General features: G+C 56.6%; 2 protein-coding genes across 10 annotated transcripts; one reads left to right on the top strand and one right to left on the bottom strand.

Annotated features, from left to right (window-relative positions):
- Positions 1-431: 431 nt before the first annotated feature.
- ZNF296 (zinc finger protein 296) lies at positions 432-4,131 on the bottom strand. Its single transcript, XM_058709177.1, has 3 exons — positions 3,738-4,131; positions 3,374-3,523; positions 432-1,506 (listed from the first exon to the last, which is right to left on the bottom strand). The coding sequence occupies exons 1-3, from the start codon at positions 4,033-4,035 to the stop codon at positions 533-535; spliced, it is 1,422 nt and encodes a 473-aa protein (XP_058565160.1). The 5' UTR covers positions 4,036-4,131; the 3' UTR covers positions 432-532.
- GEMIN7 (gem nuclear organelle associated protein 7) lies at positions 3,350-15,982 on the top strand. 9 transcript variants are annotated; one of them, XM_058709182.1, is made up of 3 exons: positions 3,350-3,462; positions 9,403-9,578; positions 15,185-15,982. In XM_058709182.1, exons 2-3 carry the CDS (start codon positions 9,539-9,541, stop codon positions 15,586-15,588), a joined length of 444 nt encoding a protein of 147 aa, XP_058565165.1. In that variant the 5' UTR covers positions 3,350-3,462; positions 9,403-9,538; the 3' UTR covers positions 15,589-15,982. The 9 variants fall into 9 exon arrangements, with proteins under 9 accessions (XP_058565165.1, XP_058565162.1, XP_058565164.1 ...); XM_058709179.1 differs by having other exon boundaries at positions 3,350-3,483; XM_058709181.1 differs by having other exon boundaries at positions 3,434-3,543.
- The last annotated feature ends 1,254 nt before the right edge of the window (positions 15,983-17,236 follow it).

The raw sequence follows: 17,236 nt of genomic DNA, 5'->3' as shown, positions 1-17,236 counted from the left end.
GTCTGGGGACAGGAGCCAACGCTAGGAGCCCACGTGGCAAGTCCTGCCCACACCTGGGTGTCTAGGTGGCGGCTCCTTGTTCATCAGAAGTGCTTCTGCTGCAGTCCGTGAGGGCAGGGGCACGATCAGTGGGGATCTGTGGGGAAGGGCCTGGACCGGGCATGTGGAGGACAGGCCAGGACTTTGCCCAGGGCCCTCTGGTGACAGGTCCGGGCTTCTCCCCACCCTCGTCTCGGCCCCTGCCCTGGCCTCGCCCACACTGGGAACCGGGAGCACGGCTTTCTGTGCCAGTCTTGCTGTGCCTGGGGCACTGGGGGCTGGCCTTTCCCCTCACCCCCTCGCTGCAAACCGGTCTGTCCAGCCGTCCACCCTAAAGAGGGAAGCCTCCCGCCCCACCTCAGACACCCCAAGAAAGCCAGAGTCCAAACGTGTGTGTTCTAGGCGGGAGGTTTACTCGCAGCAGAGCCAAGGCCAAGGTCGACAAGCACAGTAACGGTGGTACCAGGGACCGCAGAGAGGGCGTTCCCGTGCCTCAGGCGTCCCCGGCCACCTCGGGGTGCTTCTGCCGCAGGTGTTTGTCCAGGGTGGCACGCAGGCCGAAGGGCACACAGCAGTGGGGACATTCGAAGCGGGTGCTGCCCGGCCCCAGGCCGTGCATGCGGCGGTGGCGGTTGAGCTTGCTGCTCTGGGCACAGGCGTAGGGACAGAGCTCGCAGGTGTAGGGCCGCTCGCCCGTGTGTGAGCGCCGGTGCACCGTCAGGTTGCTGCTGTTGGTGAAGTGCTTTCCACAGAACTCACAGCTGCCCCCGGGCCCGCGGCTCTTGACCGCCGGCTTTGGCAGCTTCTTGGGGGACGTCGGGCCCTTCGCAGGCTCAGTTCTCTGTTCCTTGGTGGTAGCTTCCCAACTGGCCCCGCCGGGGCCCACCTGCGCCCCACCACCAGGAGCCCCGGGTTCCTGGACCCCCGCCGTGGCGGCCGCTCCGGCGCTCTCGCCACTGCTGCGCAGGAGGGTGCTGGCCGGGGCCGCGGCGTGGGCCGCTGGCTCAGGAGGGGCGGTGGCAGAGGCCTGTTCTGGACTGGCTTTGGCCTTGAAGGGGCTCTGAGGCCGTGGCTGCCGGTGGGTCTTCTTGTGGCGGTTGAGCTTGCTACTCTGGGTACAGGTGTAGGGACACTGGTCACAGGCATAGGGCCGCTCGCCTGTGTGCGAGCGCATGTGCACTTTGAGATTGCTGAAGGAGCTGAGGGTCTTCGCGCACACGGGGCAGGTGGGGCTCCGCCGCGGGGGGATGCTCACCCGGGGGCCCTTGGCCTCAGCTTCCGGCTCCACCACTGCCGACACGGCGGCGGCCACCTCTGCCAGGCCCAGCAGCGGGGCCTCTGGGGCCTCGGGTTCCGTCTGGTAGATGGACAGTCCGTGGTCCCACTGGGCATGGCGCAGCAGTTTCCAGGCCCCTGAGAACTGTCTCCCGCAGCGGAAGCAGCCCAGGGCCTTGGGGTCCTGGCGTGCTGCAACGAGAAGGGCCCGGTGTTAGACGGGGAAAAGCGACAGTTGCGACTCACACCTGCCAGGTGGACACCTTCCGCGGGAAAGGCTCCACTCCGGGGGCTGAGAAGGCCCAGTAAGGAAGGCAGGCAAGAACCCCGTCCTCCAGAAGCTGGTGCTCAGAAGTGGGCGGGCAGGCAAGTGAGGAAAACCTGCGGAGTGGATGGTGCATACCTGAGGATTTTCTGTGTTTGAAAGTCTTCACCAGAAGTCAAAGCAGGGTGAGGGATGGGGTGGGGAGGGCTGTTTTATGGGAGGGAGTCGGGAAGGGAGAACAGGCAAAGACCTTTCCCCAAGCTCACCAGCTTAGAAGGGTGGCGTTGGGGTTTCAACCCAGAAACCTGGGGAGCGGGAGACAGATTTTCAAAAAAGATTGTCGGCTTAAATACAGCTTTTGATTACTGAGCGGGGTTCTGTGCCAGGCCCCAAGTTCATGGGTTCCACGCACGGTCTCCTGTTCCCTGCCTTACAGAAGAGGGGGCCGAGGAGGGAAGCAGCCACCTAGAAGTTGGGAGGGGTAGTCAGTGAGGTTCCCTCTCCCTCTGCGTGGACCCCAAATTAAGAGCCCTCCAAACTGGGTGTTTTCTCTAGACCCTCCAGGTACTATCAGTACTCTTCAAGTCCTAGACAGTCTTGGGTGGGGTGGCTTTCCTGACGCAACACCAGGTCAGGAGCACAGATGGGGGCTGGAGAGTGCCAGCCTCTCGTGTCCACCAACTAGTTCTTGGGCTCCCTAGCTGTGTGACCTTGGGCAAGAAACGCTCCTCTCTGGCCCTGTTCTCTCATTTGTTAGAACACGGGGATTCTAACCTTTGAGGGGTGTTGTGACGTTGAACGGAGAAGAACCGAAAGTCTTGGTCCACGTAAACCCTCAGTAAACATGAACTGCACTACACCCACGTGGCGGGAGTGCCCACGCTCCACCAAGTCCAAGCACCTGGGAGTGTTCCAGTGATCCCATCATAGCCCCTCCCTGGGCCACCAGGCCACCCTGCCGGCTTCAACTCTCGGGCTGATCCAGTCACAGCCCCTCCCTCCCCTCCCCCATCACAGAACCCCCCCACCCCCACCCCCCAGGCCTGAATATAATTCTATTTCTCAAAAGTCCTAGGAGCACAATGGCCAGGGGATGAAAATTTGGAGGTTTAGATGCCCCCCACAGCCTGTGATGACCAAAAGCTTCCCGCGAGTCTAGTACCACGTTAAGGGCTTTCATTCCCTTCTAAGAGAAGGAACCCAGGTGTCCAGACACCGAGGACCTGGCCCAAACCAGGGGCTTCCCAGCGGGCAGGGCTGGGAGATTCCATCAGAGAGGGAAGCCAGAAGCCCCTTCCTTGGCTCTGAGCAAATGCACCAGCACCTCAATCGGCACTAATAATGGGGTGGGAGGGGAGGGGGTGGTAATGCCACACTTCCAGCTGGCCTCAGCCTCCCCTCCCCCAGGCCGCTGCCCTCCCCAGAGGTCCCCCTACTGCCACACTGGTCCAGCCACCTGGCCAGTTATTTCTGGCCAAGGGGAAGGAGAAGTGAAACCAGATTGGGGGTGTGTGTGTGGCAAATCCCCAGACCAGTCTTCAGGGGCTGGCCACACCCTGTGGGCGGCCCTCCTTCATGCCCAGCCCCTGCCCGCACGCCCCCCCCCCCCCCCACCCCCGCCACTAGTCCCAGCCCTAGGACAGGGCAGGCCCTGGCCACGCCTAGGCTGCACCCGATGGGGAGCAAGAAAGGGGAAGTAGTGCTCACTGCCCCGCCTGTCCAGTTCAGCCCCTTCTCCCACAGGAAGCCAGGCCCTTGAACTTGAGAGGGGGACTGCATCCCGGCTTGACTCACCTGAGCCCTGGCCGGGGCTGGGGCCTCTGAAAAGCTGACAGTCCAGCTTCTTGTGGTCCATGAAAGCAGTGATGGCTTCCAAAGGAAAGGTCTGCAGGCAGCGGCCGCAGGTCAACAGATCTGGGTGTTTGTCGGTCCAGGGCTGGCGGTCTGCTGGGAGGAAGCGGGTGGTAAGCGTCGGGTGGGGCCCGGATGGGGGCCGGGGGTTCCGAGGGAGAGGGAAACCCCGAAGGCCAGAAAGGGGGCTGGAGGCCAGGACCAAGCAAGGGAAATAAGGCCGGGGGGTCGGGGGTCGGTGCCCGGAGGAGGGCGTCCCACCCGAGTGAAGGGGGAGGGAGGCGGGGCAGGGGCAGGGGGCGCTCACCGCGCGGGTCGAGGATCAGCGGCGTCCACAGTGCCCACTGGTTCCGCGCGCCGAGGGCGTGGAGAGGGCTCCCGACGGGCACGGGGCCGGAGGAACGGCGGGGTTCGCCCTCGAACCGCCCCGGCGTGGGCACTTCCTTCGGGGAGAAGGGCCCCCGCCCCGGGGCCTGTAGGGGCCGCACGTCTGGCTCCGGCTTCATTTCGATGACGAGGTCCGGCATCTCCATCTCGTCGTCTGTGTTGGCGGCGGGCGCGGGGTCTACTCGGCGGGGCATGCAGCCGGCCTTGCGGCGGGACATGAGTCGAGGGCCGGGCGGGCTGGTGAGCGGGCGGGCGGGCGGAGGACGCGCGGGCCGTGCGCGCTCAGACCGAGGCGCTCAGGTGAGTGACTGCGGCGACCCGCCGCGAACTCTTACACGTGCTGGCCCGGCCCGTGGCTCCACCCACCGGGGCGGGACCTGGCGGGCGAGGACGGGGCGGCCCCGCAGGGGCCCGGGCGGCAGCCAAACTCGATCAAAGACGAGCCCACTGCATTTTCTTAGCGACCAAACCTTAACGACGCCGAGGTCACACGACCGTGCACACAAACGCCCATTCCTGATGCCTTTTTAGGACCGGTGAAACCGAGGCGCGGAGCTGCCTACATGCACCCCCGAGAGAGAATACGGCGGGGGCCACGTTTCGGTCTATTCCATTAAATGCGTTACAATAAACACTCAGGGGGCAAACATTTATTGAGCACTTTGCACTAGATTCTGTTCTAAGTACTGAGGGTATAGCGGTGAACAGGACAGCCAATAATCTCCTCTCACGCAGTATATTTGTGGGGGGGGGAGACAGACTCTCAACCAGATAACTGTAAAACGGAGTGCCTTCCAGGCCGGCAAGTGCGATGGGGCCGAATAAAAAACTAGGAAGGGCTATAAAGGGGCGGGGTTGCCGGGGTGGGGGTGGGGGTGGGGCCTTGGTCGGTTTTCTACAGGGGAAGAGCGTGGGGCACTTGAGCCCCGAAGGAGGTGAGAGGGCCGGCCAGCCTTGTATGTTCCAGAATAACAAGGAAGGGGGGCAGGGCGTGGGGAGAGGCGTGGGTGATTGAGTTCCGTGAGAAAACTGCCTTGGGGCCGAGGGGGTCTTATGTCCACTTAAGGGCTTTGGATTTCTGAGACCAACGCCTGCGGCGGAGGGCTGGTTAAGGCGAGGAGGGTTGCGGTTATATACATCTACTCTGCTCCTAAACCTGGAATCACTATAAAAACCAAAGAAGCAACTGTCTTCACCTCCCTCCACGCGGGCCTCCTTGAACTTGCCTCCGCAAAGCAGCTCACTGCGATCGCTGTTTGAAGTGGCATCAACACCCCGCCCCACCCTCCAACCCTTACAAGTTTCCTTTTCTTCCTGGCACCGGCCACATCATAATAACATAGACCTATCTGTTGACGGTCCTCTCTTCCCTCCCCACCCCCACCCCACACAAGCTCGCTGAGGTCAGGGGCCGGGGTCTGTCCTCCCCTGGGTCCCCAGCCTAGCTCTGAGTGAATTGCACATGCTAATGTCCCAGGAGCACTGCTCCGGGCCAGAGGGTTCCTCATATTGTTATTCAGGTCTGAGCTCAATCGTCCTCCGGAGAGCCCAGGGCCTCCCTGGCCACTGTATCTAAAGCATCTCCACCCTGCTCAAGCAAGGCCTTACAACCGTGACCTCCATCTGTCCTCACTTCTTCCCTGGGCCTCAGTTTCCCCATCTATTACCTAAAGGGGCTTCTTCACTGCCACCTCCTTTGACCACCCAACTAGAGAAGCTCCCCTGACTCTATTACCTGTTACCCCATTATCCTTATTTTATTCCTTTTGTATCACTCATCGCAAGCCCTGCAGGATCTTGTTGATGTATTTGCTCAGGTATACCCTATTCTGCCCCTCCCGGCCCTCCAAGAATGTGGGTTCCAGAGGGCAAGAGTCAAGTCGGCCTGGTTCACATAAATCCTGCTTGTTCATAGGTCAGTCAACAAATGGGTATTCAGCACATTCTCTTTTTCTTTCTTTCTTTCTTTCTTTCTTTCTTTCTTTCTTTCTTTCTTTCTTTCTTTCTTGTTTGTTTATTTATTTATTTATTTATTTATTTATTTATTTAGAGCACAAGCTGGGGAGGGGCAGAGAGAGGGAGAGACAGAATCCCAAGCAGGTTCCACACCATGGGTGCAGAGCCCCATGCAGGGCTGGAACTCACAGAATGTGAGAGAGATCATGGCCTGAGCCGAGCTCAAGAGACGGACACTTAACGGACTGCGCCGCCCAGACCCCTCCAGCACGTTCTTTCAACAGACCTCACAGAGGGGCTGTGTGCCAGGCACTCGGTCTTGGGGATCTGCTGGGCCCGTGAAGCCCCTGGCTTATGGAAAAAATGTGGAAGAAGTGAATTCCATCTGAGCCCCGGGCAGTGAGGTTCCATAGCACTTAAAGCCAGACATTCCGTTTTTCAGGGCCTCAGTTTCCCCCTTTGTAAAACGGGGCGGCAGAGGGGACTGCTAGACAGAACCACCACCTCGGGTCCTGCTGCTGCCCTCTCCAAGACTTTTTCCTGCCGTGCGGCTGCTCAAGGTTTCAAAGAGAGGAGCTGCGGTTTGGACTGCAGGTGAAGGGAAGGAGTGTGCACGTGTAGGGGGAGACCAAGCTCTGTCCTTAACTCAGCCCGGAGGAAGTCTCCTCCTCTCCGAACCTCAGTTTCTTCTTCCCTAAAGCGGGCATCCCGGACGCCCCCCACCTCGCAGGCGGGCGGATCAGATGGAAGCGATGGGCCAAGCCGCGGGGCGGGGTGGTGCGTGGGGCCGCGCTGGTTTCCGAGCCCGAGAGCCCGCCCGCCACCACGTGGGGCGGCGGCAGCGCGGGCGGAACCCAGGCTGGGCGGCTCGCGGCCCGCCCGGGCCTCTGCAGCTGGGGCGCCGGCGGAAGTGGGGGCGCCGGGCGCCGCGGACCTCGGTGAGTGCTTGGGTGTCGGTGGTGGGGCGCGAGCACGTTTCACTCCCTCTCCCCGGGCCTGGCCCCGGACGCCCGCCCGCGTGCGCGGCCGGGAGTGGCGGGAAGGGGCAGGTCCGCGCCTGCAACGCTGGCCGTGGGGACGTTGTGGTCCCCGGACGCCTGCATGGGGACTCCGGTCCGGAACGCAGCATCGGGGACGTTCCGGCGCCGGGGTTGGGGTGAGGGGCCCGGGCCGCTCAGAATGCTCTCTCTCCCTCGGGAAAATAACAACGACGACGATGGTGACAGTAACAACGGCAGCAGTTGTGGCTCCCGCCTTGGCGGGACGGAATCGCTTGCCTGATCTGAGCCGGGAGGACACCCAGCCCAGGCAGAGTGGGGAATGGACGCCTGGGGGCCGGGAGGACCTACTTAGTATAAGAAAAGGCTAGCTGTGGGTGGCCAGGGCGGAATTGAAAGGCAACTGACCAGCCCAGGGGGCAGAGGGGAGGGGAAGTATTCCGTGCTTGAGGTTCCGACCCTCTCTGGAGGCTCCATTTTAACTGATTTGCATCCCACAGGGCCACCTCTGGGGTGTGTGTGGACCTGTCGGCACCTTGGTTAATTAGCGAAGGTCTGGGGTCTTCACTGTTAACCTGGTAACTTGCTATCCCTCCCCTGGCTACTGAAGGGTTCACTAAACGTCTGTCCCTTGAACTGATCCATTCCCGCTTTCTTGGAAGTCAGCACTGAGGCCCCAAGAAGGGAGGTCTGTGAATCTCCTGCCCTTCCTTGTCCGTGACCTAAGTGATGGGGTCTGGAGTCTTGACTGTGCAAGTCGTGGGGGTGGGTTCGGCCATTTTTTCTGAAATCTTTGGGCCAGAAACCCTTGGCTTAGAGGATAAAGGATTCTGGGGCCTGGTCACCAGGGAGAAGGGATAATGCCTGCTTTTGCCTTCTTGGGCACACCCTACCTGACCTTTCTTAAACCAGCTTCTTATCAGGTCACACCTTGGTTCCGAGACCTCCAGTGGTGCGCTGACCCTGAAACAAATCTGCCCTGCAGAGAGCAGGGGTGATGGCCCGGGGTCTGTTGTCCAACCCAGGGCAACCTGGGTTCGCTCCCTTTTCCTGCCACTCACCAGCTTGCACCCAGTAAATGATTTGGCATCTCCCAGTGCCAGTTTCCTCTTCGGGATTACGTGGTATGACCAAATCTCCGTTGGCTGTTTTATCTAGGGATCTCATGTGATTTGTGGCCATTTGCTTAATTCCCATCAGTACCGTGGGACGTCCTAGCCCTACAGACTAGGGTGTATCTCTTAAATCACTGGAGTGTTAACCTAGGTTGGGTGAAAGCCCTGGGGGCTGATGAGCCTTGGCTAAGCTTGGAGTGCGAAGGGCAGTGGTCAGATGAATTAGAAAGTGTGTATATCCCTTAATCCCATCTACAGTGGTAGTGGTCAAAGAAAGGAAATGGAGTCCTGAAACTGACATAATAGTGCGTGTTAACAGATCAAAAACGTGGGGCGCCTGGGTGGCTGGTTGAGCGTCCTGACTGTGGCTCAGGTCATGATCTCCCGGTTCACGAGTTCGAGCCCCGCGTCGGGCTCTGGGCTGACGGCTCCGAGCCTGGAGCCTGCTTCAGATTCTGTGTCTCCCTCTCTCTCTGCTCCAACGCGCGCTCTCTCTCTCTCTCTCTCTCTCTCTCAAAAATAAATAAATAAGTAAAAACATTAAAAAAACCCCAACCCTCATCTGACCACTTTCCCCCACCCGCACGGCCCCCACCCTGTTCCAGGCACCATCATGCTCTGCCCGCCTGGGCCACCGAGGCAGCTTCCTCACTGGGCTCCCTGCAGGGAGAAGGATCATGTGAAAATCAGTCAGGTCCTGTCCCTCCCCTGCTCAGAACCATCCCAAGGCTCTTGCCTCAGAGTAGTGAGCCAAGCCCTCACCTCAGTCGTCGAGGCCCCTCCCTGCCGATCTGCCCCTGCTCCCACCTCCTCCACGCTGGCCTCCTTGCTTTGCCTCAGAGTCACCCTTCCCTGGGCTTTGTATTTGCTGTTCCCACTGACTGGAACGCTGTCCCCCCAGATGTCTACAGGACTCAGTTCCTTATTTCATTTAGGGCTGCTCAGATACAACACCCTTCCTGGCTGGCTATCTCTTGCCCCCTTCTTGGGCCAGGTGGCCCCTCTGGGCACCTGAGGCTCCTCCAGCCCTGCCCGCTCTGGGTAGGCATTGTCCAGAAACAAGTCTGTGTCACCCACTGGCCTGGGAGGGCGGTTTCCCTCACCACCCTGTCCCTGGCACCACCCCACGTGAGCTGGGCCCCCGAGCAGGCACTCGGATAATGTGGACGGGTGGATCCTTCCTTTCCCTTCAACAAATATTTACTGAGCTGTGTCTGCGTAGGGAACAGACTGCAGGGTGAAGGTGGAGGCTGTGAAGGGGGACGGAGACGGTGGCTGGAGGAGGAGGTGGGGGGGGGAGAGCGAGCGGAGGTGAAAAGTTGCTGGATTCTGGATACCTTTCCGAAGGTGACTTTACCGCTGGGTTGAACGTGGGCGGCAGAGAAAGCCAGGGGGAGTCCAGGGTGCTATGGGATGTCCCTTGTGTGATCACCCATTGCCGCCTGAAAGGGTTTCCCGGAACCCTAGGAAGTCTGAGTCTTTTTTTTTTTTTTTCTTTTTTTGCTTCATTTTACAGATGAGGAAACCGAACAGGGAGGCTGTTTGCAGAGCCGCGGTGACCTGTCCAGATCCCTCGTAGCGAATCTGGGAGGGCTAAGAACCACCCGTCTCCCCGAATCCACACCTTCCTATCCGCTGAGGGGGGTAAGCTAATGGCCTGCCTCCCGGTCTTGGGTGGCCTGCCAGCCAAGAGTGGGTTTTACCTTTCTTCCCCTCAGTTTACTTTATTACTTATTTTGAGAGACAGAGAGAGAGAGCACGAGCAGGGGAGGGGCAGAGAGAGGGGGAGAGAGAATCCCAAGCAGGCCCTGCCCTGTCAGCACGGAGCCCCACGCGGGGCTCGAACTTGAGGACGGTGAGATCACGACCTGAGCTGAAATCGAGAGCCGGGACACTTAACCGACTGAGTCCCCCAAGTGCCAAGGTTTACTTTGGAAGTGCTTGGAAGACTTTGAGAAATTTTTGTGGTGCATGAAATTAGATAAAATCGAAATGTCAGTGTCCCAATAAGTGAGGTTTTAAGAACAGCCGTGTTTATTATTTTCGTGTCTGTCTGTGGCCGCTCTGTTGCAACTGTGACAATGTTGAGTAGTTGTGACAGACCCTATAGCCCACAGAGCCTACAGTATTCACCGTCAGGCCCCTTACAGAGAAAATGTGCCAACTTCTGCTAATAGGGATTCAATCTGGGTCAGCAGTAGGGGTGTCTGATCTGTAGGACTCAAAAGCCAGTCCCTGGGAAAGGTCTGGACCGGGACAGAAAGTCTGGGGAGTAGGGAAGGATAGGAGAGGAAGTTCAGATTCCTGAGGGGGACATCTAACATTTTTAAGTTTAATTTAGTTTAATTTAATTTAATTTTAAGTAGGCTCCATACACAGCCCTGAGATCAAGAGCCTCATACTGTACCAATTGAGCCAGCCAGAGGCTCCGGGAGTCTAACATCTTTTAAGGGACACGGAAACATTACGATACGCCCCTGCCTTTTTGAAATTAGAATTTTAAAACTACTGGGGCGCCTGGAGGGCTCGTTCGATTAAGCGTCCACCTCTTGATCTCGGCTCAGGTCATGACGTCAGGCTCATGGGTTCGAGCCCTACGTTGGGCTCCACACTGGGGTGGCAGCCTACTTAAAAAAAAAAAAAAGAGTAGGCTCCATGCCCAATGTGGGTCTGGAACTCACGACCCTGAGATCAAGAGTCACATGCTCTACTGACTGAACCAGCCAGGCATCCCCCTGAAGCCTTTTGTAATGTTAATTCGTTTATTTTTTTAATGTTTATTTATTTATTTGAGAGAGAGAGAGAGAGAGAGAGAGAGAGAGTACACGCGTGCACCAGCATGGGGAGGGGCAGAGAGAGAGGGAGAGAGAGAATCTCAAACAGGCTCTGTGCTGTCAGTATAGAGCCCAATGTGGGGCTCGATCCCAAGAACCATGAAATCATGCCCTGATCCGAGGTCAAGAGTTGGACGCTCAACCCATCGAGCCACTCAGGCGCCCCTTTAAAGCCTTTTTTTAAAAAAAGTGATCCGTATATTACAGCACTTGGCTGGCTCGGTCAGTATGGCCTGCCACTCGATCTCAGAGTTGTAAGTTCCAGCCTCACGCCGAGTGCAGAGATCACTTTAAAAACAATAAAATCTTCTAGGGGCACCTGGGTGGCTCTATCCGTGGGGCGTCCAGCTTCAGCTCGGGTCATAATCCCGAGGCTCATGGGTTCAAGCCCCGCATTGTGCCCTTTGCTATCGCTCAGCGTGGAGCCCACTTGGGATCCTCTGCTCCCCCACTCTCGCTGCCCCTCCCCCACTAGGGTGCGCGCGCACGGACTCTCTCCCTCTCTCAAAAATAAACATTTAAAAAATATTTAAAGAAATAAATAAAATCTTTTAAAAGAAAAAGGCTTTATTGAGGTGTAATTCTCATATCATACTCTTCACCAACGGGGGACAGTTTTGGTCGTCACAGCAGGGGGTAATGGTGTGTGTGGGGGGGTTGCTACTGGCATCTAGTGGGTAGAGGCTAGGACTGCTGCTAAAGTCCTACACCTATGCCCTGGACAGCCCGCCACACCACCACAGAGAACGATCCAGTCCCGGGTCGCCTGGATGGCTCTGTCGGTTAAACATCCGACTTCGGCTCAGGTCACGATCTCGCGGTCCAGGAGTTCCAGCCCCGCGTCGAGCTCTGTGCTGACAGCTCGGAGCCTGGAGCCTGCTTCGGATGCTGTGTCTCCCTGGCTCTCTCTGCCCCTCCCCTGTTCATGCTCTGTCTCTCTCCCTCTCAAAGATGAATACACTTAAAAAAAAAAAAAAAAAAAAAAGAACGATCCAGTCCCAAATATCATCAATGTTGGGGAGAAACCCTCCTCTACGGCCTTGACACGTTTCTCTGTGGCGTCCGTGCTCCCAAGGAGCTCACCGTTGAGCTGCAGAGACGGGAAGAGCTGAACAAGAAAAACGATCATCTTTTTTTTTTTTTTTAAATGTTTATTTTTGAGACAGAGGGAGACAGAGCGCGAGTGGGGGGGGGGGCAGAGAGAGAGGGAGACACAGAATCTGAAACAGGCTCCAGGCTCTGCGCTGTCAGCACAGAGCCCGATGCGGGGCTCGAACCCACGAACCGTGAGATCCTGACCTGGGCCGAAGTCGGACACTTAACCGACTGAGCCACCCAGGCGCCCCAAGGATCATCTTGATCTCCCCCGTACCGGGAGTGGCCCAGGGATGGGACACCATGTGCCTAAAATTTGTCACTTCTGTTAATCACCAGGCCCTGTCCAGCCTGGAAACTGTCCCTTGAGGTCGCCCAGCTAAGCAGGCCTGGGAGCTCAATCTCCCCTCCATTCATTCAAGCAGGAACAATGTTTTAAGGAGCCTGGTCTCTGGGCCGCTGCCACACAGTGTTCCAGGAAGCTGGGGGTCAGCACCCGGGAGAAAGCAAGGTCGCTGCCCATGGGGAGGGAGGCAGGCATCTAGCGGAGGAGAAGGGCCCTAGGCAGGACAATAAATATACAATATCGCGTCAGAAGAGTCCTGCGCGCTACCAACGAGGCTGGTGAGGGCGTGGAAGAATGTGGGGTAGCGCGGAGAAGGCGGAGAGGAGATACAAGCAGAGGGGAACTTCAAGTGCAGGGGTCTGAGAGGGACTTCTGTGCCAGGCGCGTTCGCAGCCCAGCAAGGCAGCCAGAGGGGCTGGGCTAGAGAGGGAAGCTTGGCCCGCCACGAGGGTGCTGGCAGGGTCCGAAGCTCGAGCGGCCGTTGAGGGCTGTGGTGAGGACGTTGGCTTTGCCTCTGGGCGAGGCTGAAGCCAGGGGAAGGTTCTCGGCAGAGGAGGCATGTGACCTGACTCAGGTGTTAGATGGTAGGTGTTAGGTGCGAACGAGGTCCTTCTGGCTGTGTGTGGGGACAGACTTGCAGGTGGGGGGACGGTGAAAGTGGAAGCCAGGGCCCCGGGTGGAGTTGACTTCAGTAGTCCAGGAAGGAAGCGATGGGGGGCAAGATGGGGGCAGGGGTGTCAGGCTGGGAATACGTACACAACAGTTGATCCTTGAACGGTGGGGGGTTTGAACTGCATCGGTCCACTTACACATGCATTTTTTTCAATAAATACAGTACAGTACTGTAAATGTATTTTCTCTTCCTTATGATTTTCTTCTTCTTTTTTTATGTTTATTTACTTATTTTGAAAGAGAGAGAGAGTGCGCACGCCCACAAGTAGGGGCGGGGCAGAGATAGGGAGAGAGAGAGAATCCCAAGTAGGCTCCGTACTGCTCAGGTCCTGAGCCAAGATCAAGAGTCAGATGTTTAACCAACTGAGCCACCCGGGTGCCCCATTTTTTTTGTTTGTTTGTTTGTTTGTTTTTTTGTTTTTTTTATTTTTATTTTATTTTATTAAAAAAAAATTTTTTTTAACGTTTATTTATCTTTGAGACAGAGAGAGACAAAGCATGAACGGGGGAGGGTCAGAGAGAGAGGGAAACACAATCTGAAACAGGCTCCAGGCTCTGAGCTGTCAGCACAGAGCCCGACTCGGGGCTCGAACTCACGGACTGTGAGATCATGACCTGAGCCGAAGTCGGACGCTTAACCGACCAAGCCACCCAGGCGCCCCTTTTGTTTTTTTTAATTTAAGTAGGCTCCATGCCCAACACGGAGCTTGAACTCACAACCCTGAGATCAGGAGTCGCATGCTCTTCCGACTGAGCCAGCCAGGTGCCCCCATTTTTTTTTTTTTTTTTTTAACGTAAGCTCTGTGCCCAAAGTGGGGGTCAAACTCTTGGCTCTGAGATCAAGAGTGACATACTCTACTGACTGAGCCAGCCCAGCACCCCAGGACCTTGTTATTTTTAAGGAACTCAGGCTCACTTTTTTGTAGAAGTCCCTCAATGTGAGCTTTCTCGTGATTGGATTTCAGTAATCCATATTTGGTAGGAATACCACGGAAGTTGTGCCCTGTCCTTCAGTGTATCACCTCAGAAGGCACATGGGGTCTTTTGTCCCTTTACTGCACCTGATGGCTTTGATGCCTAAGTGAAGGTAGGGTCCACCAGATTCCTCCACTATAAAGTTACCGTTGGGGCGCCTGGGTGGCTCAGCCGGTTAAGCGTCTGCCTTTAGCTCAGGTCATGATCTCGAGGTTCGAGAGTTCGAGCCCCGCATCGGGCTCTGTGCCGACAGCTCAGAGCCTGGAGCCTGCTTCGGATTCTGTGTCTGTCTGTCTGTCTCTCTCTCTCTCTCTCTCTCTCTCTGCCCCTCCCCCGCTCACACTCTGTCTCTCTCTCAAAAATAAATAAACATTAAACAAAATTAAAAAAAAATAAAGCTACTGTTTATTCTTTACAACAAATAAGTATTTTGTGAGGAAGTACTTGAAGATTGTGTAGATACACTAGACTTCATCCAACGCTCGTCTACAAATGTTAGCGTCCATTGGTGATTTTAGTTCCTTCCCTTATTTATTCTTTTATTTATTTATAATTAGCATGAAGTCATGAATTTCTGTTTTATTCAGTGGGTTATAATCTGTAACTGGCATTAGTTTAACATTCACATCATTCCAGAGTTGGCCACTGGAAGCCCTTTCAAATTGGCTTCGGTGTAATTGGGAATTTATTTGGAAGAGAGCATTTCCTTATGGATGGGATGGGCTGTGCGTGAGGGAGGAAAGGAGGACCTTGTGAATGGTGGTACCAATTCCTGAGGAGGAGGTTACTGGCTGATTTTATTTATTTATTTTTGAGAGATGGGGCACCCGGGTGGCTCAATGGGTTAAGCCTCCGACTTTGGCTCAAGTCATGATCTTGCGGTTTGTGAGTTCGAGTTCCGCGTCGGGCTCTGTGCTGACGGCTCAGAGCCTGGAGCCTGCTTCGGATTCTGTGTTCTCGCGCTCTCTCTGTCCCTCCCCTGCTCACGCACTGTCTCTCTCTGTCTCAAAAATAAAACATTAAAAAAAATTTTTTTTTTTTTTTATTATTTTTGAGAGAGAGTGCGAGAGCCGGGGAGGGGCAGAGAGAGGGAGAGAGAGAGAATCCTAAGCAGGCTCTGCGCTGTCTGCCCAGAGCCGGGTGTGGGGCTTGAACCCACGAACTGTGAGATCATGTCCTAAGCGGAAACCAAGAATCGGACCCTTAACGGACTGAGCCACCCAGGCACCCCCGCGGCCTTCTAAAAGGAGAAGCAGGAACTGGGTTTGGGACAAGTTGAGATGAGGTGGGGTAGACAAGCCCCTGCTCCCCGCCTCCCCCTTGTAGTCCCACCCTCCCTGTGTAATGGCTTCCCTCTGTTCCCCTTCACCCAACAGCCAGGATAATGCAGACTCCACCAGCCATTCCTGTGCCTGTGCTCCGGCTCCCCCGGGGCCCTGATGGCTTGAGCCGAGGCTTTGCCCCAGACGGACGCAGGGCCCCCCCGAAGCCAGAGGTTCCTGGAAGCCCGGGATCTCCAGTAGGTCGAGAGTCTCGGGAATCCCGGGAACAGCAGGCCCGAGCCGCACTTCGGGAACGCTACCTCCGCAGCCTGCTGGCCATGGTGGGTCACCAGGTGAACTTCACACTGCACGAGGGTGTGCACGTGACCGCCCACTTCGGAGCCGCCGACCTGGACGTGGCCAATTTCTACGTGCTGCAGCTGCAGACGCCGATAGGCGTGCAGGCCGAGGCGCTGCTGCGGTGTAGTGACATTATTTCCTACACCTTCAAGCCGTGAGGACGTGACTGTGTTCACCTTTCTGCCCGAGGCCTGGCCGCAGTATCCCAGCCTCCAAATGTTCAGGAGCCCAGCACCCTGGGCCCCATAGGGTTTGGAACATCCTTGGAAATTTGAGCCCAGCGCTGGGCAACTCTGGCTTCTTGGGACCTGCGGAGTCCAGTCAGTAAAATTCTGCAACCACAGGAGTTCTGGAGCCCGTTGGAAGGAATGCTCTGCCTCACAGGAATCTAAGCTCTTAAAACAGGGCCTCATGCCAGTTCCTGAAGACTGGGGGTTGGGGGCGGTTAACAAAGGGCGGCACATCGCAGAGTGGGAAATTGTCTGTTGAAGTTGCGAAGTTCAGCCACCCTGGAGAAAGTCCCCTCTACTAAAGAACCCATTATTCCAGGAAGACTCCTGTTTTGTTTTGTTTTGTTTTGTTTTGTTTTGTTTTGTTTAAATGTGCCACATAGAGATGGAACCGGATTTAGGAAATGGGAGGTTGACTATCCTGGTGGCCCTCGAGAAGAGGACACATCGAGGGGCCCACATCAAGGGGCCGGGAGGAACTGGGGGATAAAGGTGGAGATTGGGTTGGTCCTCACTCTCCGGGGGAGTGGCTGGAGCTACCGGAGCAGCGGGTTTGGGAGATTCAGATGCGGTTTCTTTTCTCGGGTGGGCGGGGGGGGGTTGGGGTGTGTTCACCGCGAGGGGCGTGGTTCGCATTGGGTTGGTTACACAGTCGCCGGGCCCTTGGGTGGCGTGGGCCTCACTCTAGGGAAGGCGGGTTCGTTTCCCCGCCCGCTCCGGAAGGGGTCGGACCCGGACCCGGTGCGGCCGCACCTTTCAGGACAGGCTGAGGACGGGGTTGGGGTGAAGCTTCACCCTTTCTCCATTTCGCTCCAGCTGTGTAGCCGTCCATTATCACTCGCTTCCCTTATCCCCGCCACTAGTCGTTTTTCTGGTTTTGCTGGGCTCAAGTGATTTCTGCCCCCTTTGTAATCCCATCAACTTTGGAATGTAAGTGAAGATCCCATTAAGTATAGATGAGATTTGCTTTGTTCGTCTTCAGTCGCGAAAGTGCGGCGGCTGGTGATGTTGAACGGGGCGGGCGGAGAACCTCAGCTCCCCTACGTCCGTCCATTCAAGACAGCCTCCAGCGAGCCGCGGGTCTAGCTCTCTAGTTGCCTAGGCAACGACGTCGCGCGCTCTGTCTCCTCCCCGAATCCTCCCTCCCTTTTTTAGTTTTAGCCCCGCCTTTCCCCCCCGAATTGCTGGAAGTGCTGGGAAAGCCTGGCGAAAGTGCCGAGGCGAATATTAAGCGATTGAAACGAGCCGTGATATGTGTGTGTGTGTCTCTGTGTGTGTGTGTGTGTGTGTGTGTGTGCGCGCGCGCGCGCGCGCGTGTGGAGGGAGGGGTGTGTGGGGCGTTAGAACTCGTGCGGGTTCCTCGGAGCAGGCGACTACCTGCTCCGTCGCCCGGTAGTTTGGTTGGCAGATTCGTCTCCTGGTTTTGGAATTTCTTCCATCATCCAGGGTTTTTTGTTTTTTAATAGAGGTTATGATACTCCTCATGGGCTCATATTTATTTTAGTCTTTTAATTTAAGTTGTATTTCACGCAACGCTGTCCAAATACAGAGAGCTACTGATGAAACTGCAGTCTGC

This window comes from Neofelis nebulosa, chromosome 17, assembly GCF_028018385.1.
Source record: "Neofelis nebulosa isolate mNeoNeb1 chromosome 17, mNeoNeb1.pri, whole genome shotgun sequence".
NCBI lineage: Eukaryota > Metazoa > Chordata > Mammalia > Carnivora > Felidae > Neofelis > Neofelis nebulosa.
The sequence above is the reverse complement of the archived record's forward strand: the minus strand, read 5'-3'. Positions and strand labels throughout refer to the sequence as shown.

Coding starts and splice junctions, on each gene's coding strand:
- ZNF296 (XM_058709177.1), bottom strand. CDS start 4,035: ATGTCCCGCCGCAAGGCCGGCTGCATGCCCCGCCGAGTAGACCCCGCG. Junction 3,524..3,737: donor GCTGATCCTCGACCCGCGCG/GTGAGCGCCCCC, acceptor TCCTCCCAGCAG/ACCGCCAGCCCTGGACCGAC. Junction 1,507..3,373: donor CAGCCCCGGCCAGGGCTCAG/GTGAGTCAAGCC, acceptor TTCTCGTTGCAG/CACGCCAGGACCCCAAGGCC.
- GEMIN7 (XM_058709182.1), top strand. CDS start 9,539: ATGGCCTGCCTCCCGGTCTTGGGTGGCCTGCCAGCCAAGA. Junction 9,579..15,184: donor GGGTGGCCTGCCAGCCAAGA/GTGGGTTTTACC, acceptor TTCACCCAACAG/CCAGGATAATGCAGACTCCA.